Source organism: Armigeres subalbatus, chromosome 2 (assembly GCF_024139115.2).
Source record: "Armigeres subalbatus isolate Guangzhou_Male chromosome 2, GZ_Asu_2, whole genome shotgun sequence".
Taxonomy (NCBI): Eukaryota; Metazoa; Arthropoda; class Insecta; order Diptera; family Culicidae; genus Armigeres; species Armigeres subalbatus.
Window position 1 is genome coordinate 302,895,290 of NC_085140.1, and position 22,363 is coordinate 302,917,652.

Here is a 22,363-nt window from a genome sequence, read left to right on the forward strand (position 1 = left end):
AACCAGACAATTGCCAATTCAACAGTAAACCGGCTGTTGTCTTGTTTTTATATCTGATAACATTGTAATCCCTTTCTTTTTGCAAAAACAAAAGTCTGACAAGCAATAATCCTCCATCCATGATCTGAAATACTACGACTCAGAAATTACATGAACATTATATCTACATTCTTCAAATTAGTTTCGTTCGACAGTATAAAGCCTATAAAGCAAAATAGGTCCCACTTGCCCCGTTTGAAGGGGTAAGTGGGTCTCACAGGTAAATTTATTTATATCACTACCATTATTTTTGTAACTGAATAAATGGCTTACAACACGTCTACACTTCAACAACGGAAGCATATAATGATGTATCCGTGGTTAATGCCCTGAAATACCCTGTTTTGTAAGTATGCGTTAATGATTTTGCTGAACTAGCGTTTTTTTAGGTCCCACTTGCCCCGGGGTACCTTATTTGATAACATATGTATGATGAATTCTACTAAATGCGCGCTGGATTCAAAATATATATGTTTTGCATCCGGAAGTTTGATTATGATACCTTTATCCATTTGATAAACGGTAGCATAACCAGGCGGGGCTTACTGTTAGTGATAGTGACCTCGGAGTGGACATGAAATACCAGGCACTCTGAAATGGGTCACTGGAGCTGCAGTGGAGCTAACACTTTCTAACTCCCGGATTAAATCTGACTGTTTTAACAGACAGCTTTCTTCCATAACATCACTGCCAGACAGTGGGGGTTAGTTTGTACACACACACACACACTGTATTCAAATTCGGCCAAATAGAATCTATACCATGTCGTTGAAAGACATCTCGTTGAATGACACTTAGTCGAATGACATTTGGTCGAAAGGACATTACGTTGAATGGACATTTGGTCGAAGGGACATTTAGTCGAAAATGTGTTTTTAATCCACTAGAGACGCAGGACATTTGGTCGAATGACATTTGGTCGAAAGGACACTTCGTTGAATGGACATTTGGTCGAATGGACATTTAGTCGAAATCAGAGTTTAGAATCTTCATACATTTAGTCTAATGACGTTCCGTCGAATGGCTATTTGAAAGAAAAGAACTTTAGTCAATAACAATTGAAAAATAAATGATTTTTTGTGGTGTTTCTAAAAGTCACATAATGGTTGCTATAATAATGTCCAAAGAAGGATGGGTTCATAAATAATACGAAAATATTCCCGACTGGATATTAACTTTGACGAACCCCTCTAACTGACTATGATGAATCTATACCACCTGGTCAAAAGAAAATCAGTCGAATGATGTTTTGTCATTAGACATAAAGTCGAATAAATTTATGATCTATGACCATTTTGTCGGAATTAAATTTTCGGCCAATAATTAAATTTTATTCTGAACTATTTTTTTTGTGTCTTCATTAAGGAGACTTTCAGCCCTAGGCTGGCTCGTCTCCGGTTATTCTGAACTAATTATTGTAGAAATATTGAGAGAAAGAAAGAGTTTCAATGAAAAGAATAAGAAAGTCATTTTCATTCGACCAAATGTCCCTACGACTAAACGTCCTTTCGACAAAATGTCATTTGACCAAATGTCATTAGACTAAATGTTCCAAAGCCGACTACGATGAAGTATTGGAAAAATAACATTAATATCATTACAATTAATTGCATATTATTCGGCAACTCGGCCGTACGAAAACCATTCTTTTGTTAAATATCTTGGCTGCGCATATGCACAGCACATGTTTCGAAATGGACAAATTGATATAAAATTTGCAAAAAGACTGTGATTGACTCGCACTCTATACAAATCCGCCCAGTCCGTTGTTGGGGGCATAGAGTGCGATCCTCTCGTTTAATAAACAATGTGCACTCGCTTGACTGTGGATATACAACAGTAAAGTACATGTGAGATTGGACAAATCAAGCATCCGAAAGATATTCAATTTGCAAAAAAGAGCTAACCGCGGTGGAGGTTGGTACTCGGATTCTTATGGCTTTTCCGCAAACGTGACCTTTAAGTGGTCTTGTTGTGTAGGAGTTATCACGCCTATCTAGAGAGTAGGAGGTTGAGGGTTCGAGTCCCTCCAAGACACGTGGATTCTTTTTCGCAAATTTCATATCAATTTGTCCATTTCGAAACATGTGCTGTGCATATGCGCAACCAAGATATTTAACAAAAAAAAAGTAATATCATTGGTTTTTGACCATGTGCCGAAAATGGAATAGAGGCTATTGCACCATCAGTACCTAATGTTTTGCTATTTCTGTATTTTTTTATTTTTCTATGACCCACCAGGGTCTCCAGAAGTTTCTGTTAACTCATGTGAGAAATCCTCATTGGCATCCGTATTTGTTTCTGCCGCTGATTGAACTTCTTCACGTCCACTGAATTCCTCCAATCAGTTTATCCATGTACATATCTTGTGAATTATTTATTCAAATTTAACCAAAAATATATCGACGACCATTTTTGGTAATTAGTTAAATGGATAATGGTGTTTAGACTAAACCTTTTCCGCATTTGACTAATTTTCCATTCGACCAAATGTCATTCGACTAAATGTCCATTTGACTAAATGTCCATTCGACTAAATGTCTCTTCGACCAAATGTACTTTCGACTAAATGTCATTCGACTAAACGTCGTTCGACGAAATGTCATTCGACGAACTGTCCCAAAGCCGGCCAAATGTTCTTTTCTACCAAATGTCCTATTCGGCCAAATGTCCTATTCGACCAAATAAGCCGAATGACCTATTCGGCCATATGTCCTATTCGGCCAAATGTCCTATTCGGCCAAATGTCCTATTCGGCCAAATGTCCTATTCGGCCAAATGTCCTATTCGGCCATATGTCCTATTCGATCGAATAACATTTCGCCAAAAACTATTTCGCGAAATTCATTTTCGCGGTTGAACATCTCGCGGAATAACATATGGCGGTTTGTACCTTTTCGCCGAATGATTTTTGGCGGAATGTACTGTCGTATTCGCACTCGACTTAGCCGAAGAGTCATACAAATCGCGTACACGAATGAACAAAATACATCCGATCGATTGAAACATCGTCAATAGACTTACTCTCTCATGCAAATTTTCTGCTTTCTCTAGCTGCCGTCTGTCCGGCTCAGATCCTTACATTTACATTTTCTCTCTTTCATACCTTCATCCTACTTCCCTTCATTCCTTCATTACCAAGTCGCACCTCTTACGATTGAATGACGTTTGTCGCATTCGTTTAACTGTGCATTAACGTATGCGCTTTCTTTCTAAGCTTTTCAAAATTGAAAGCTTTGAAACAGTGGTCTTTCTAACACTCAGAGAAATTCACATAAATGGTCTAAACATATATTAAATAATCAGATGGTCTATCGTATTCACTACATGTATCATTTCGCGGAATGCCCCATTTTTCGGAATATTAATAATAATAGCTTAGTGTTCATTCAGCACATCCACTATTATTACCTTTAAATTTTAAAACTTACCATTTTTCCATTAGTATAACACGAGATTGAAACGTTAAAACTTTTATACCTAAAAAATTAAAAAAAAAATGACAATAAATTTCCTAGACCGGGAGAGATTGAACCCAGCCTCCTTCAGCATAGTCTTGCTTGGCAGCTACGCATCTTCCCGCACGGCTAAGGAAGGCCTCCCAGAATATGTAGAAGTAGTTTTCAAAATTTCAATTGCCCCTTACAAATCCTGTACAACATCTAGCAGATGGGGCAGTTATAATAAAGGGATTCCTCTCTACTCTGTTACGGATTTTTATGAATAATCCTTTATTTCTTCCTTCCGCCTTAAATCCGCCTTTAAATATGGAATTACATCCTCGCTTCGCTTTGTGCCGGGCAGACGCTACCATTTCAAGAAGGCATTATCCCTTCCTTCGCCTTATACCGGGCAGATACGTTCTGTTAAAACTCCTTACCGGACCGACGCATCCATACAAAGAAGGCACTACCAGCTCTTTTCGCTTTATACCAGGAAGATGCATCCATTTGAAAAAGGCGGTACTACTCTCTTTCGCCTTATACCGGAGAGACGCGTTATTTCAAAGAAGGCATTATCAACTCCTTTCGCCTTATACCGGGCAGATCCATTCATTTGAAGAAGGCGTTACTCTTCCCTATCGCGTTATGCCGAACAGATGCGTTCTTTCAAAGGAGGCATTAGCAACTCCTTTCGCCTTATACTGGGCAGATGCATCCATTTAAAGAAGGTGTTACCTCTCCCTTCGCATTATACCGAGAAGACGCGTTCTTTTAAAAAAGGCATTATCAACTCCTTTCATCTTATACCAGGAAGACTAGCATTTCAGGTTTTGAAACCCTAAACCCGACGGGTTCGGGTTTGAAAAATTAGTACGGGTATGGTACGGGTTTGTTAGATAAAAAATCGGATCCTGGTCGGGTACGGGTTAAGGAAATAAATATATCATTTTATTCAATTTTGTTAATTGTGAGGCTAGTTCGTTATTTGGGCTTACATTTTTTAGATTAAAAAAACAGAAAATATATAGAATTTGCGAGCAAAATTTGTGTGCGGCCTAAATAATAATAATTAAATTATGTCGGGTTTGGGCCAAGTACGGGTTTGCGAATGCAAAAATTCTCAGGATGGGGCTCGGGCTTGATAATTTTTTTTATTCCGGGTTCGGGTCGGGTCCGGGTTTGAAGAAATTCACTATTCGGGTTTGCAAAATGTGAAACCCGACCATCTCTAGGGCAGAACATCCATTCAAAGTAGGCATTATCTTTTCCCTTTACCGGACAGATGCGATAATTCATAGAAGGGACTACCTTCTTTTTCATACCAAGCATACGTGTCCATTCCAAGAAGGCATTGTTTACTCACTTTGCGTTATACCGACTGGATGTGGTCATTCACCGAAAGCATTGCCTTCTTTCATTATTTAAATCGCAAACCTAAAGAATTTAGCCCGTATTGTATGTAATTAAGCCGAAATCGGTAAACTGAATTCCGCCAAATGGCATTCCGCGGAATGATTTTCGGTGAAAAAGTATATTCCGCGAAATGTCTTTCGGAAAAAGGTGCATTCCGTGAAATGTTTTTCGGAGAGTTGATACATTCCGCGAATGTCGTACCGTGAAAAAAAAAATCCGCGGAGTGTTTTTCGGCGAAATAGTATACAACCGTCCTATTCGTCCAAATGGCCTATTCGGCCTAATGTCCTATTCGACCAAACGTCCATTCGACCACATGTTTATTCGGTCAAATATCCTATTTGGTCAAATATCCAATTCGGCAAAAATTTCCTATTCGGCCAAATATCCTATTCGGTCAAATGTCCTATTCGTCCAAATGACCTATTTGGCCGGTCATCCGTTCGGTTAGATGGGTTTCGGCCTAGTGGCATTCGGCCAAATGGCTTCCGGCCGAAATGGCTTCCGGCCGAAATGGCCAAACGACCCCTCCCCAAGACCAATAGTTCGACGTAGGTTGCAGATAGATTCGGGCGGATAAAGACGCAGTGCGGGCGGTTGCGCTTCAGCAAGGGACCCGGCAGAACATGGAACGATACAGACGGAAGCGAAGATAGCAAACCCGCCTCTTTTAGGAGAAGAAACGCCGCTTGGAAGAATCGGAGTGTGAGTTATCAAGAAAGTCGCAAGTTCTATCGGAAGCTGTACTCATCAAGGTCAACCAGGAAAATTTGACCACAGGCTGATAGTCAGAATCTGGGAAACAGAACAGTTACCGGAGGAGTGCACACAATGGGAAAACCCAGATAAATACACGATGGCGCTATGAAAAAAAAATTCAATACAAAACAATGGGACAAGATTCTGCGTCTGATAAAGGTAAGTGCCTAAAGAGTGAGTGAGAATTTTTCCTGTACAAAAATATATTTTAGCCATAACTCCGAAACCCAGTCCAATTGAGCCAATTTTCAATACGAAACAATGGGACAGGATTCCGCGTCGAATGCAACTTGTGAGCAATTTGCAACTTGCGAGCAAATCGGTTAAGGATAAGTGCTTGAAAATGAGTGAGATTAGTTTGCGCACAAACATACACACACACAGACAGACATCACTTCTTCGAGCTTAGTCGATCGGTATATAACACTATGGGTCTCCAGGCCTCCTACAAAAAGTTAGTTTTTTGGAGCGACCATATAGCCTTTACTTTGAATACGAGAAAGGCAAAAAATAATCTGGAAATGTTGATCTAACATGTGCTACTAACAATAGATTGATTGTTCAAGCGGTTCCCTTTGTTCTCGTTCCTAAACATGTTGGGTACACAACTGTCAAAAAAGGTTTTAATTTTTCCCTCGTTGACATTTAGCGCCCTATCCTCGCCAGCAAAAGATATTTCGCCAGTGACGACAGCGACAATCTTTCCTTATAGTTTATTACCTCTATTCTACCAACCGACCCTTGAAACTACGATAAATAGGTTCTATTTTGTTTCTGCAACTGCCACAGTGCACGGTTGAAAACAAAACAAGCTAGAACAAAAATTAGTCTATTCTTTTTAGCATAGCTTACCACCGGATGTCGCGAAATTCATGGTGTTAAGTGTTCCTCTGTGTGGATCATACCAGGGCCGTGGTATTGCCAAATTAGTGGTGGTTGTGCCTCTTGGAGGTTCTGGCCATGGCGGTGGGTTCACGAAATCTGTGGTCGTTGTGTCTCTTGGAGGTTCCCGCCGGTAAAGTGATTCAGAATATAAAGCTGTTTGGTTCTCATTGAATGTGCCTCTTGGTGGTTCGCGCCAAGGCCGTGATGTCTCGAAATCTAGGGAGGTTGTGTCTCTTGGAGGTTCCCGCCGAGGCGGTGGTGTCACGAAATCTGTGGTGATTGTGCCTCTAGGAGGATCTCGCCAGGACAATGGTTCAGCATATGTCTCTGTTCGGTTTTCATTAGATGTATCATTTGCCACTTCTCTATACTCTTCGTTTATTATCTGGCCAATCCAAGGTGCATAATACTGCACATTCATGAAACCAGCGTATTTATTTACATCGCACTTGTTGCTTCCATCAGTGCGAGCTCCCGAGAACGATGTGATTCCGCGCAAAGTCCACGCCCTTCCTTTCTTGAAATACATTCCACCACCACTATCGCCGTTGCAAACGCTCGTCCCGTTCTTGGAACCAGCGCAAAACATACCCGAATAAATGAGCGGACCGAACAGGTCCGGATCAGATTCCTGACACTCGGGATAATCCACAACGGGTAAATTGGCCATTTTCAAATGTGATGATTCCGTGTCTGTTTCCGTTAATCCCCACCCGACTACCACACCTTGTTCACCGATGAGATCGTGAATAGCATTTTTGGTCTTTGAAAGTCCCAAACAGATGGGTAGAATGTAATCACTAAATCTCACTACCGTTTTCAAGGACAAAACGGCTACGTCATGCTTATTACTATCTTTGGAAAACTCCGGATGAACAAAGATTTCCAGCACACTGTGCGATTGTCCATGGCTTGAAGGGCTAAACAACTGCACGTATCCAAAATCAACTGTGACCGAATTTGGATTCACTTCATAACCACTTTCCCGATCGACGACGCAATGACCAGCGGTAGTGACATAGTTCTGGCGAATCAGCGTAGCTCCACACTTGTATTCCCTCGATTTACGATTCTTTCGATAGAATAGAGCCCCATGCCAGGGCCATTCGCCAAGTTTCGTGTTGGATCCATTGGTGATGAGACCTTCAACTTGCCGCTTCTTCTCGCCACATCGATAAATCCGGTTCGATTGAGCCACGGCACGACGGAATTTCGGTTCACTTTGCAAGGAGCCTTTAGCAAATAGTAAAACTACGGCTAGTATGAACAAACTGCGAATTTTGTTCATTGCAGACGATTGTCTAGAACTGAATGAACGAGCGAAAGCAGCAGCTTTTTGTGAAAGGCCATTCGTGCTTTGATAGCAGTTCGAATCAGATGCGATAAGGAAATTCCAACTATTATTATTAATATTGATAGGAGGTTGTTCTATTTAGATGCATAATGATCATGGTTGTGAAGTGTTATGTACCGTCATTAAAACTTTTTGATTCATGGTGTAGATATGGGTGATGTAAATTTTGAAGGATCGAAGGATATACCGTTGTGTTCAGCAGAGTTCTGGTGTCTAAGGTTATCGCGTATACAGCCCAAGGAATAGCTTAATTTTTACAGGTCAAATTGTTAAAATATTGTTATTTTGGAAACCTATGATTCCATGAAGTAAACCACATTCACTTTTAATGCTTTTTGGAAATGATTGTTAGTTCGTAAAATTCCTGATATAAACGTGTGCAGCTGCAATGGGCATGCCATTTAAGCATACGAGTGATAACCACCGACGCCAGGACTACGATTCCAGAACCCTACACATGGTGGAAGGTCTCGCTTCCTTTAACATATGGTGGAAGGTCTTTAAAATAGAAGAAGTTTTCAAAAATTTAATTACCCCTTTAAAACGCATTATTATAGCTATCAGATTAAACTGGTTTTACATTAATTTAAACATGAACTATCGATTTTTCCTTTTCCACTTCCCCCAGTGTTTCACGTGATCATTACGTTAGCGTATAGTCTAAAAAAATCCGAAATGTTTAGCTGAAGAAGGTAAGTTGCTGTAACTACAACTACAAAAAAGGTTATAACGCTTCGAAGATTGATTGTTCGAACCATATGAAAGAAATCTATGTTTCTGCCCGCACTACCGGGCATCCTATGATTGTTTGTGGGCAAAGCTCTTATTCCTGCCTTTCCCGATTTTTAGGTTAAGAAACTATTCCGAATAATTCCAATTGGCATCCCAGCCCTATATGATCAATAATTTTGAAATAACACTAAGTTAAATTATTGGTCCATGTTATAACTTTTTTGTGGACATTCCAACAAAGTTCCTTCTTCAGCAAAATTTATCGGCATCCTTCGGGTTATACTCTAATACAATGTGCCACTTGGTTTACGATGAACTGAAACCTCTTGAAATACAAATGATTTTATTTATTACCAGACTACGGCCGGAATGGCATGTGCATAGCATAGCATAGCATAACATAGTTACGGTGTACTTCGTAGATTGGACACTAGTGATACTCATGTTTTTCTTTTGAAATCCTTATTCAGATTGCTATCAGAAATCAAGATGGGTATGGTTCTTGATTTCAATCTAGGATAAAAACCACAAAAGCATGAGGATTACTACTCCTGGCCACGCCCATCTTCACCGTAACTTGGGAGGGGAAGGAAGTGTTGGTGTAGTACTTACTTAATGAGAGGCCCCCGACTCAGCGATAACCTTATAAGTACCACGGAGTTGGATATCGGGGAAGGTATTCTTTGGGTCAGGATTTGCCTGTAGCTGACAATGTGACCGCGGTAGATCTTACACCGTAACGCACCACGCATAAGGTGTCTACCCAGCGTTACGAGGGGCCGGAGTGGCATGTGCAATACATGAAAGTCTTCTCCATTCAGCTCGGTCCATGGCTGCACTTCGCCAACCACGCAGTCTGCGGAGGGTTCGCATATCGTCCTCCACCTGATCGATCCACCTTGCCCGCTGTGCACCTCGCCTTCTTGTTCCCGTCGGATCGTTGTAGAGAACCATTTTCACCGGATTACTGTCCGACATTCTGGCTATGTGCCCGGCCCATAGCAGTCGTCCGATTTTCACGGTGTAAACGATGGATGGCTCTCCTAACAGCTGATGCAACTCGTGGTTCAGTCGCCTTCTCCACGTACCGTCCACCATCTGCACGCCAACATAGATAGTACGCAGCACTTTCCTTTCAAAAACCGGTGTCCGTAGAGAACTACCAGTCTAACAAGCGTTTTGTAGATTATCAGTTTGCAATTGTACCACTCGTGCTAATCCCTGCCCTTCGTATAACTCCCTTCAAAGCGATGTTGAATAGCAGACACGAAAGTCCATCACCTTGCCGTAACCCTCTGCTTGTTTCGAAGGGACTCGAGAATGCCCCTGAAACTCGAACTACGCACATCACCCAATCCATCGTCACCTTGATCAGTTTATCCGGAAATCCGTTTTCGTGCATTAGCTGCCATAGCTGGTCACGATCGATTTTGTCATATGTGGCTTTGAAGTCGATAAATAGATGATGTGTGAGAATGTTGTATTCGCGGCATTACGATTTTCTAGCAGATCCTGTGACTTTATTTGTTTCGCGGATGACATGAACATTGTCGGCCGAACATTTGCAAAGGTGGCAGAACTGTACACCCGTCTGAAATGTGAAGCAACAAAAGTTGGACTGGTGGTGAATGCATCGAAGACAAAGTACCTACATGCTGGTGGACGGAACCGAGCGCGACAGGGCCCGCCTGGGAAGCAGTGTTACGATAGACGGGCATACCTTCGAAAAACGGTTGCATCATTCCATAGACAAATATGTGAAGATACAGTGACGACCCGATTTTTAACATGTTTTGACTGCCATTGAAATGAATTTTTAAAGTTGATAGAGAAAGAATTATTCCAAACTTTTTGGAAATCCATATTACAATGACAAACATGTGCCCGGCACAACGTACCTGTATATTGTGAAGGTAAGGAAAATAAGAAGGTTGCCGGAAAATCCCTACTCTTTAAACTGTTGTAGGACGAAGCCGGTCCTAGTCCTGTTGAAGGCAAGGAAGGGTTGTTATATTCAAGGAAACTAGATCCACGTGCTTGCCGTCTCTTGCCGGAGTTCTGCAGTACATCTCTCAGGTATGCGAAATATGCGCCCGAATACGGCACTCCCGAGCGAAACGCGTGTTGATGAACGTCGAACCTAACATTGGCTTCTAATTTGTCCGTCAGTCACCAAATAACTAATCTCTCCACGACACAAGAGGTCAGTGAAATGGGGAGACCATTTCCAAGCTGAAGAGCTGTGGGTAATTGTTGTCTTCAAGATCCTTTACCATGACCGTAGGAGAAAATATAGAGTTTAGCTCTATGTCACTAACCAGCATGGACCCATCGTGTGGGTGGAGCTCAAGCAAATCAGTGTCATCAACTATACCGCTGTTTACTGGGAGCTCTACAGTAGGGTGGAACACACTTAGCTTTAACTGACTACACATATCTATGGTTGCTACTCCGTGATTGACCAGAATCAGTGAAATTGCACAAAGAATCAACTGAATGATGGGATTGTTCAAGCATTCTCAGTGTGCAAGTTTCAGTGACTCTAATATTCAAATGATCAATAACGGCGCCGGCCACGTCCTTGTAGTCAGTTAGGGAGAGGGAAGGAATATTAGTAGGTGGTTTTTGCTATTTGAAGACCGTGTTTACCTCTGCGTCTCCATAAAAACCACAGAAGGATTATCAGATAGTTGGTAGGCATCGTTGGATCTGGATTCACTCTGATAAGCGATACGACCGTGCCATTCTTTATACACAGTGATTTTACCTAACCATGAATCGGGCGCGAAAAGTAGTACAAACTAACTACCTGCACACCGAGCAGGAACACGACCAAACGTACTTACTTCCCGATTTACTTCCCGACCGAACAAACTACAACGATACCAGATCGTTCGACGTGTATATGAACCGAGCATGGACAATAGTTACCATGCATGCCCGATGGCATATGTAAACTGTAAAGGATCGAGTTTTTGACGGCCGAACCGACGTGCAGTATTCTGTACTTACTTGACCGGAGCAAAGCGCAATGCAAGCGCATTATCCGCCGAATATCAAAAAAAAAAATTTTTTCTCCGGCTCGCTACGAATAAAACACGCACTGTACTTACTTTCCCGATGGCTACTGCAAGCTATAGAAGATCGCACTTGTCTCGACCGAATCAAAGCGCAATACCTGAAACACGAGAAATCACGCACTGAACTGATTTTTATTACCGGCCGCACAATGCAGAACGTAATATTTCGGCCGATCGCGCGATCGTTCTGCTGTCCGACACAAGAGAAATCACGCACTGAAGTAGGGTGGAACACACTTACATGAAAAAAAAAAAACAAATTATTTTTTCGAGACGTATACGTAAGTTTTTTGCTCCTAGAAGCTACTGCAGAAAATTCAGCCAGATCCGTCAAGTCTAAGTGGATGTGTTGCCGACGCGACAATCACAACAGAAATCAGATCCCAAACAAACGACGCTGGCGCGCGCCGATGTACCCAAAACAATGAAAATGATTCATACAGTGACGCGTCCGCACATAATTGATTACGAGTGCGCCTCAGTGCAGAGCACTACCAGCATAGGTCAGTTCGATTTGTTTGTGCTAGACTCAGCAGCACCACGTTCTGAACGCGCGCATCGAGTCCATACGGCGCACAGAAGAGTAACTAGAACAAATTCGTGGACAAAACCCAAAAAAAAAATTTCAACATTTATACATTCTTATATTTTTTTTAGATACTTAGAAACATTCTGCATACTATGGCTATTTCAGAAGTGACCCAAAATTTTGTAAAAAAATATAATTAGGGCTCAAAAATGAGGTATTGAATTGGATTTTATTCACTTTATTTGTGGAGTATTTGGAAAATCTGATTTTTACACAACATAAATGTTATCAACAAGCTATTATTAGTACACAATGAGTAGATTATAGTTGTATGTCTCTATTTTGTTCATGTGTATGGTCAAATTATAAATTTTATGTTTCAGGTGATGACCACTTGAAAATCACTATTTTTTCTATTTTTTATGTTTTTCTTCAGAGGAAAAGTTAATCTATACGGCAAGATCCGGCAAAGATAAATCACTTGGGTGTAACTTCAAGATATGGACTAAGCATTCCACGTGAAAACTCGTCCGCAAACGTCCGCAAATTAGATTCTGAGCTATTTGAATAAAATGCGATTTTTCATCATTTTAAAACAAAATTTTACCATTTGCTCAAAAATTACCACATATAACGAACCCAGAAGAAAAAATATTATATTCATTACATCACCTTGTAGATCAACAAACAATGTGATATAATTTTGGGATATTCTGGGTCATCTAAACTGTTCTTGAGTTCAGAACTTGCGGAACTTTTTTTGTTACATATATTTTATTTATATTCACAGCATCTCCTGGACCAACCAACCAACCTGGACGAACCAAGACCAACTATCATTTTAAAATAGTTATGGGATATTTTGAATCAACCAAACTGTCCTTGATTTCAAGACTTACAGCTACTAAAGTAACCTTTTCTGTCACACTCATTACATCTCTCGGAAGACCAACAAACACCGCAAGACAGCTTTTTTGAGTCATCCAAACTGCCTTTGAGTTCAAAGCTTGCGATCTACAGTCATGACAGTATCTTTTTTGTCACTCAAAGCTCCGATATATATCCGATCTAGCGGCGTTTTTTATTTGTAATGAATTTCCCAAAGCTCTTTTCCGATGTGTATTGACCTTCAAGGCGAATAAAGGAAGTTTGAAAGAAAAAAAACTTTTTAGTAGCTGTACATCTAAAGTCCTGAACTCAAGTATAGCTTGGATACCCTAGGGCGTCCAAGGGATATTAAAAAGTGGATTGTTTACCGCGGTAACTCTATAGCTACGTTTGAATGATAATCTTATTTTGGAACAATGTACTAAATATTTTCTGTTTCCGAACTCTGCTATGTTCAGGACGTTCTAAGTTGTTGTAAGGCTTCAAACGCCAATACCTGATGTTATTCCCTGATAAGGGAGTTAAGGAGAAAATAGCGTTCAACAGTGTTTACTATTGTGCATGCGAATTTAAACAACCATTTTTCTTTTGGGATCTTGGGCATGGGTTAAAATAAGTTAGATGTTTTTTTCCTATGTAAATGTTAGAAAATCCATTTAACCTTCCGGGACTCGCATTGTCCTGGATCACTCAGGCAGTCCCGCTCGTCTTGGGAACGATAAGCGAGCTTTTTTCGAAGGTGTTGTAATTTTTACAACGGCGCGAGTCCCGGAAGGTTAAGGATAGAGCTTTAACTACGGGTTTCTTGCTACTTTAGAATCGTTCACGTAGCGGCAGCAAGAGATTTTGATTTTACATAAAACGCGAGGTTTTATTTGAAAACATATGTATTTTGAGACTTTTATCTGGTTTTACACTGTTAGGTGGATAGATTTAGCCAAAAAATAGCATTTTCCTGCATAATTGGCAATTATTACTTGATCCTAGAAAATATCAGGGCCAAATAACCGAAAAAAATAGTTTTGGCCAAGAATTGGCTTATTTACTCCTATGTGCGGCGGCTCGATGGGCGCGGGCAAAACGGCAATAACCAAAAAAACCCAGATTAATCCACCTAGCGGTGATGGTGCCTTTCTCGTTCGTTCAAAAGGCTTGGGAAAATCTAAAATAACACCAATATGTGGGTTGGTCTTATTTTTCATATTTGTTTATATGCATAAAAAAATTCTCGCCAAACGAAATTTGTTGCAAACAAATCGGATGAGCATAAGAGCAAAAAAATGGCAGTTTTAAAATTAGTATTTCCGCCATAACTTTTGACCCTATTGTACGATCCGGCCAAGTTTCTATAGGAAACAATGGGACAAGATTCTGCGTCGAATGCAATCACATATTGCACATCAATCACAGTAACTTATATATGACCGGATTCAGTCACAATATGGTTACTGCAACCAGATTTGTTGAACTTGTGTTGCTTGGGGAATAGATGAAGTCTAAGTGCTGAAAAAGTGAGCTATACTTTTTTGAACTCTTTTTCACAATAAATAGTAATTTTACCATAACTTCTAAGCCCATAGTCCGATCTGGCCAATTTTCAATATGAATCAATGAGACATTCTGCGTCGAATGCAATTTAATGCGAGCAAATTGGTTGAGGCAAAGTACCTGTAAAATGAGTGACATTTTTTTTAGCGATTTTTCCATAAAAAAGTATACGAGAAAGGCAAAAATGGTAAAATTTTCGATCCCATAGTCCGATCTGGCCAATTTCAAATAGGAAACAATGGGACAGGATTCTGCGTCGAATGCAACTTGTTGCGAGCAAATCGGTTGGGGATAAGTGCCCGAAACATGAGTGACATTTTTTACGCGATTTTTTTCGTATGAATTTGTATTTTGGCCATAACTTTCGATCCCATAGTCCGATCTGGCCAATTTCAAATAGGAACAATGGGACAGGATTCTGCGTCGAATGCAACTTGTTACGAGCAAATCGGTTGAGGATAAAAGCTCGAAAATTGAGTGACATTTTTACGTGATTTTTTCGTACGAAGTTGTATTTGGCCATAATTTTCGATCCCATAGTCTGATCTGGCCAATTTTGAATAGGAAACAATGGGGCAGGATTCTGCGTCGAATGCATTTTGTTGTGAGCAAATCGGTTGAGGATAAGTGCCCGAAAAATGAGTGACATTTTTTACGCGATTTTTTCGTATGAATTTGTATTTTGGCCATAGCTTTCGATCCCATAGTCCGATCTGGCCAATTTCAAATAGGAAACAATGGGACAGGATTCTGCGTCGAATGCAACTTGTTGCAAGCAAATCGGTTGAGAAGAAGTGCCCGAAAAATGAGTGACATTTTTTACGCGATTTTTTCGTATGAATTTGTATTTTGGCCATAACTTTCGATCCCATAGTCCGATCTGGCCAATTTCAAATAGGAAACATCGGGACAGGATTCTATGTCGAATGCAACTTGTTGTGTTCAATCAAAGGTAATTGCCTATTTCCGGGGATTAAACCACCCGACTTGGACGTTAATTTACAATGTTATGAAAACTCATATGTGAATATGTACGTTATGTGGAAGATATTGATTTGGAAAATGTATTGGAGTAACCACTTCCCTTCGATGGGACTCGAACCCATGACCCTACAGTACGCTAGACTGGTGCTTTAACCAACTAAGCTACGAAGGACCTCCATCGGCCTTCGCAACCTAGCGGCTACTGAACGAGCTCGAGATTCCCAAATTGGACGCATAGTCAAATCACTCGCAATCCATTTCTCAAGCCAATACTTCCACATGTGTATTGTACACGTCCACATTAGAGGAGCGTGAGTATTTAGAATGTCTGGCGGCTATACACATTCATTCTTCGTAGCTTACCCAAGTAACACCAAAAACATCTATTTTTTTTAGGAAACCAAAATTTTTGTTGTATTTAGGTTATAATGGTGATGTACGGATGATTTCCCCAAAATCTCACAAGCAAACCTTATTTGTGATTGGTAGGCTTTAAGCTACGAAATATGAATTTATTAGCATTATTTATAAAATTCTCGAACTTTTTCATCTTACAATTTTTGGTGAACCTTTGAAATTAAATGTGGATTTACTATGCAAATTCTTTCGATCGGCACTGTTCGGTTTAAACTAGATTATAAGAGATGATTTAGGTTAAATATAGTTTAGGAACGTAGTTTTAGATACTTACAATAGTTTTAGCTTTGATGTGCTTGTCTTAGGTATAAGTAGATATGTAATAGTATCGTATAGTTGCTTGATCTATATTTAGGACGAATTAGGTAAGTTAACAATGCCTTGTTATTGTATTCTACATGTTTACCTCAGCGAAACTTTGTACTCTGTTTATTTCACAATATCTATCGTTTATACCTGCATGCACCTTTTAGCAATAAGTTACAATTAGGAATTTTACTGTTTAATAACTTAAGGGAAATTTAAGATATAAACTCTTAATAGCATACAATGCACTCACTATCTAGTTCACGTTTTGTTTTTACTTCTTGTTATCAATCAATTTTGCTTCTCTTTACCTTCTACCGTAGTCTGTGTTATCTCTTACTTCTACGTAGTTAGCGAATCGCTTTAGTGTTGACCATCACACTGACCACAGTTGAACTGCTACGGGGGGTCTCGTCGTGACATCCCCCCTCCCGTAAACCCTAGTCACGGGTCTGATTAACTGAAACGCCTGACTCAGGTTTACTTTCATCCAGCACGTCGAGAACCGCTAGTTTTACCGCCGCTCGCCGCAGCACTGCCGATGTTGTCCGCACTAACGCCTGGCGAACGCGTCCATCCCGTCCCGGAATGACTCGTTCTACACGACCACGAATCCATTGGTTTCGTTTAGATCCGTCGACGATCAATACCAAGTCTCCAACCTTCAAATCTCGTGCTTCCTCAAACCATTTGGATCTACGCGCTATGATAGGCGAATACTCCTTGATCCATCTACGCCAGAAGTCATCGCAGATTGACTGTGCCAGCTTCCAGCTACTTCGTAGAACTCCTCGTTGCAGCACCGATTCAGAAGGCAGAATTTTCAGGCCACTAGAGTTACCTAGCAGGAAGTGGTTGGGTGTAAGCGACTCCTGGTCTGCCGAATTTAATGGAATGTACGTAAGAGGCCTCGAGTTGATGATGAACTCTGCTTCAACCAAAATTGTCTCCAGCGTCTCATCGTCCGGTTTCCGAGGGGCCTCGGCTACTGCACCATTGCTACTTTCACAGAGCGCACGAGGCGCTCCCAAACTCCTCCATGTGGGGAGCTGCTGGTGGATTAAACAACCACTTGGTGTCGGCACTTGTAAAGGTAGAGGTCATTTTTTTGCTAGCACCTTGAAAACGCGTACCGTTGTCACTGTAGACCACGACGTGCCACGAACCGTTGAATTGCCATGATACACGATTCTGCGGAAAGGCTATGCATGCACAAGTTCAATATGAACTGCACGCACTGTAAGACACGTGAACGCAGCCACCCAACGTTTTACGTTGTTTCGTCCTACCCTGACCAAGATTGGCCCGAAATAATCGACGCCGACGAATGTGAATGCCCGAACGAATGGTTGCAGACGGGACGATGGAAGCGGAGCCATTGCTGGGGGCTTAGGGTTCGCTTTTGTCACACGACACATTACACATTCTTTCGATACCTTATCAACCAGATTTCTTAGCTTGGTGACTTCGAATCGTTGACGCATTTCGTTGACAACAGTCTCCCGATTAGCGTGCCGAAAACGGCGGTGATACCAATCAGTGATAAGCTTTGTAATAAGATGTTGCCTAGGTAAAATAACAGGATACTTGGCCTCAAACGATGCGTACGCTGCAGCACCAATACGGCTCCGCATACGAAGAACTCCGTGTTCGTCGAGGTATGGCCACGTTTTGTAAATCGGGCTTGTCTTGGAAACGCAAGCGCGTCGCATCTCCGGTGCCCCTTTAGTTGCGGACAGAACCGAAATCTCTTCGGGGAAGCATTCTCCTTGAGCTATTTTCCACAAAGTCTCCTCAGCTCTTTGCAACTCCTCCTGCTCGAGAGAGGAAATCTTCAAACTCTTTCCGCTCCGCTTGTAACGTAAGTTTGAAATGAAACGAAGAACGTAAGCAATTGTACGTAGCATTCTCTCTAAACGGTTGAACCTAGTAACGTCGATCAGCGGAGCTGGTGACCAGTGGACATGAACTGGACGCATTTCTTCTTGAGTGGTAATATTCTGAGGGCGCTGAGGCCAATGTTCTTCGGGTTGATGCAAGAAGGCTGGACCTCTGAACCATGGATTTGCTTGTTGGAAATCAGGACCGTTTCCCCACTTTGTCGCCTTATCCGCTACGTTAAGCTTTGTGTTGATCCACCTCCAGTCTTGAGGATCACTGAGGGTGAGGATTTCTCCCACTCTAACTGCAACAAATTTCTGGAACCGACGATGGTCTGAGAATATCCAGGCCAACACTGTGGTCGAATCTGTCCACATATAGGTGCGTGACACTGGAAACTCGTGATTTTTCAAGACAGTCTTGAGATATTGAGCTCCGAGAACAGCGGCCTTCAGTTCTAGTCGCGGAATTGATAATGTCTTCAGTGGGGCTACCTTGCTTTTCGCTCCGACGAGAGCCACTTGAATGCAGTTGCCACCTAGTAATCGAAAATAGACGACGCAGCAGTATGCCGCTTCGCTTGCATCAACGAATACATGAGCTTCCAGCTGTCGAGTGCTATTTAAGGATGAAGCAAAGTAACAAGGGGTATGCGAAGACTTTCTAGTTGACCGAAGCATTGCACCCACTGCCGCCATTGGCGAAATGAATTTGGGCTAATTTTCTCGTCCCATTCCGTACCCGAGGCCCAAATACCCTGGATAATAATTTTTCCATGGATCAGAAAGAAGGAAATGAGCCCTAGAGGATCGAATAGGCTCATGATAACTTTGAGTACTTCTCGCTTTGTGGGAATGCGATCTTCATCGAGGACAGAAAGCAATTCCCTACGTAGAGTTATTGTGTACGTGAAACAATCGACTTTGGGCAGCCACATCATTCCCAAAACAGATTCCACATTTTCACTTCTTTCTAATGCAAGTTCTTTTTTGCTATTCGTTGGTGTCACACCGATTCGTTCCATCACTTCCGAAGAGTTTGAGAGGAAGTTTCGGATGTCGAACCCTCCTTTCGAGTGAACGTATTTCACTTCCTCAACAACTTCCACAGCTTCTTGGGTTGATTCGAAACTGCCTATAAGAAGTCGTCGACGTAGTGATGCTTTACTATTGCTTTGTAGGCTCTAGGATATCGATCGGCGAATTGCTTTGCGTTAAGGTTCTTAACGAACTGGGCTGAGACTGGCGAACACGTGGATCCAAAGGTGGCGACGTCCATAACGAAGACTTGTATATCGTCCTTCGGCTTGTCGCGCCAAAGGAAGCATTGAGAGAGACGATCTTGTTCCCTAATCTGCACCTGGTGGAACATCTCTCTTATGTCGCCGCACACGGCCACAGGAAATTGGCGGAATGAACTAAGAACTGCTACCAGGGAAGTTAGTAGGTCGGGCCCTTTCAGCAACTTCGAATTAAATGACACTCCATCCACAGTGGCCCTGGCGTCCCAGATGAGGCGCACCTTCTGCTTTCTTGGATGTTGGACCACTCCCAAGGGCAAAAACCACATACGACTGCGGTCACATGAGTCCAACTCAGTTTGAGTCGCTTTGTGCGCGTAACCTTTTCGCTCGTAGTCATAGATCTGGTCACGTACACAATCTGCTATCGATGTATCCTTTGCAAGCTTGCGCTCCAAGCCTAGTAAACGACGCACAGCCATAGGATAACTGTCTGGAAAGTTGGGTTCATCTGTTCGCCACAAAAGACCTGTCTCAAATCTCTCACCGACCCGCTGCGTTGTTTTTTCTAGTAGTATTCTCGCTCGTTTGTCATCCTCTGACTCCAGACCTTCATGTTGATTCTGGATTCCATCGTTGTCTATTGTGAAGAAGTCTCGTAGCTGTTCGTTCAATAAACGATCCGAATCTGCTGCTGCTGCGGAATGAAAGTTGACGACAGCTCGGACACTACTGGTATTGTTCGCACTACCATAAACAGTCCACCCCAGTCGACACTTGGCTGCTATTGGGTCGTTTGATCCGCCCTCACGAAGTTTCAGCGGCACACCAAGCCGCAAGTTGTCCAAACCTATCAGAAGCTGCGGTTGAACCGTATCGTAGTTTTCCATAGGAAGACCTCTAAGATGTGGAAATCGTTGAGCCAACTCTCTGTAGTTAAGCTGCTGGCTAGGCAGAACTAAACTGCTCACAGTTCTTGCCTGACGAAGTTCGAATCGTGCTGAATCGCCTTTTCCTGATATTTCTAACTTGATTTCTTGGGACTTACTCTCACTCCGTTTCATGTTACCCGTCCACTGAAGAGTAAGTGGTTTAATGGGACCTGACACACCTAGGTGCTTGGCGACATTCCTCTCTAACAATGTTATTTCCGACCCTTCGTCGATAAAGGCAAATACGGATACGCTTCTTCCCTTATTGTAAAGGACCACCGGCAGTATACGGAAAAGAGCTTGTGGTTTTACAGAGGATTGGTTGGATGAGCAGTTGATGGAATGTGTTGGTGTGGGAGTGGAGTAATGTATGGTGCTTCAAGCGACATCCTTCCACTGCACAGCCTTGCCAAGACTTACATGGCCATTTCCGTGGTTATTCAGGCAGGTTCTGCATAGGCCCTTTTTCTGTATAATCTTCCATCGCTCATCGAGGCTCATCTCTTTAAACTGGAAACAATCTGCTACTCTGTGGCCCTCCCGGCTACACATATTACATTGTTTAACGGGTTTTTGTTGATGCCCAGTTGAAGGTAGCTTACTGCTTATATTTCCTCCCTGTAAGTGGGCATGGATATTGGCATTCTCCCTTGGCCTCTGCTTCTCGTTTCGATATGCCTTATCGTGAGCAGGGAGCTCGAAACAGACTTCACTTGCTGCGACGACTTGCTTTTCCATAAATAACCCGAATGTTGCGAGATTCACCAACGCGTGGTTTCCCTTGAATGAGACCCACTCCATTTTCATGGAGCCCGGTAGCTTATCGATTAGCTCCTGCATCATCGTCGGGTTGGATAGATGCTGTTCTAGTTTTGCAGCTCGAAGATGGTCGACAAAATTTCCAACTGACAATCCAAATTCTATTACGGTATCCAATCGATCTTGCCTTGGTCCCGGTGTACGCCGAACTTTCTCTAAAAGAGATTTTAGTAGAAGCTCTGGCCGACCGTAGCGTATGCGGAGAGTTTCGATGGCGTGCGGTACGCTTTCCGGTAGCAATAGTTTACTGCAGACAGACTCTTTAGCATGACCCGCCAAACACTGCTGAAGACGGATAAGATTTTCAGCGTTTGTGTACCCGCAGGTAGCCGTCGATTGCTACTATCATAACTACTAATGAACATCGGCCGGTCAATTAGATTCTCATCGAATTTGGGAAGCTGCTTCCCAACTACCTGTCGTGCGGCAATGTGCTGTGTTTGGAGTGCAACGGCACGATCAGCTGTGACCGCCTGTACCGGCGCTTCAAGGCACGCGTCCTCTTGGTTGTTGCGTCCTCGGTGACCGTCTAACTGCTGGCTCCATGTTTTTGGAGGACCAAGGATGGTGGAAGTTGTGTTGGGTTCTGAAGCACAAGAATTTCTGCGTATTGATGGAATGATTGTGTGCTACCTGAGGGCATCAAGTGCACAGGGTCTAGCTGAACACATTGTTCATACTGCTGTGATTGACGAATCCGCTGTCCAGATAACGGCTGACACACCTGATATTGTGGCAACGTCTGACTTTGCCTACGCTCCTGTGCAATTTGCCCATGCGATGCAATTTGGTACACCTGCTGATGTTGTTGGAAGACTGGTTGCGACTTTGCCATGTACTTATGGAAAGGTTGCACAACGGTTTCTGAACGTGCCTGCGGCAATTTGAGAGACAGATTTTCCATTCTTGAACGGTGAACTGGTGATGTAACTACCGGATTATTTAGCAGCAAAGCGGTCCTTTGATGTGCTAACGGGTCTTGGGTAACGGTAAATTGAAGGCCTTTATACGTTTTCTGTTCCTTCGTTGCCGCTTCTCCCGAAAATCTTCCGTCGGCATGGTGATCTTCTAGCCAGGTCTTGACCTTTTCCTGTAAATCTGGAACCGAATCCAC

The 22,363-nt window shown here is 42.3% G+C and overlaps 1 protein-coding gene and 1 long non-coding RNA gene across 2 annotated transcripts in view; both read right to left on the reverse strand.

The window, feature by feature from the left end:
• The window catches only part of LOC134209832 (transmembrane protease serine 9-like), a 62,353-nt gene extending 54,502 nt beyond the window's left edge, over positions 1 to 7,851 (reverse strand). Inside the window, exon 1 of the mRNA XM_062685857.1 lies at positions 6,507 to 7,851. Within this exon, the coding sequence (XP_062541841.1) occupies positions 6,507 to 7,827 (1,321 nt within the window). The 5' untranslated portion in view covers positions 7,828 to 7,851. The remainder of the gene's footprint in view (positions 1 to 6,506) is intronic.
• An 8,380-nt stretch (positions 7,852 to 16,231) lies between these two features.
• On the reverse strand, positions 16,232 to 16,698 carry LOC134216644 (uncharacterized). Its single transcript, XR_009980755.1, has 3 exons — positions 16,478 to 16,698; positions 16,346 to 16,416; positions 16,232 to 16,284 (listed from the first exon to the last, which is right to left on the reverse strand). It is a non-coding gene; the product is annotated as an uncharacterized LOC134216644 (long non-coding RNA).
• Positions 16,699 to 22,363: the final 5,665 nt, after the last annotated feature.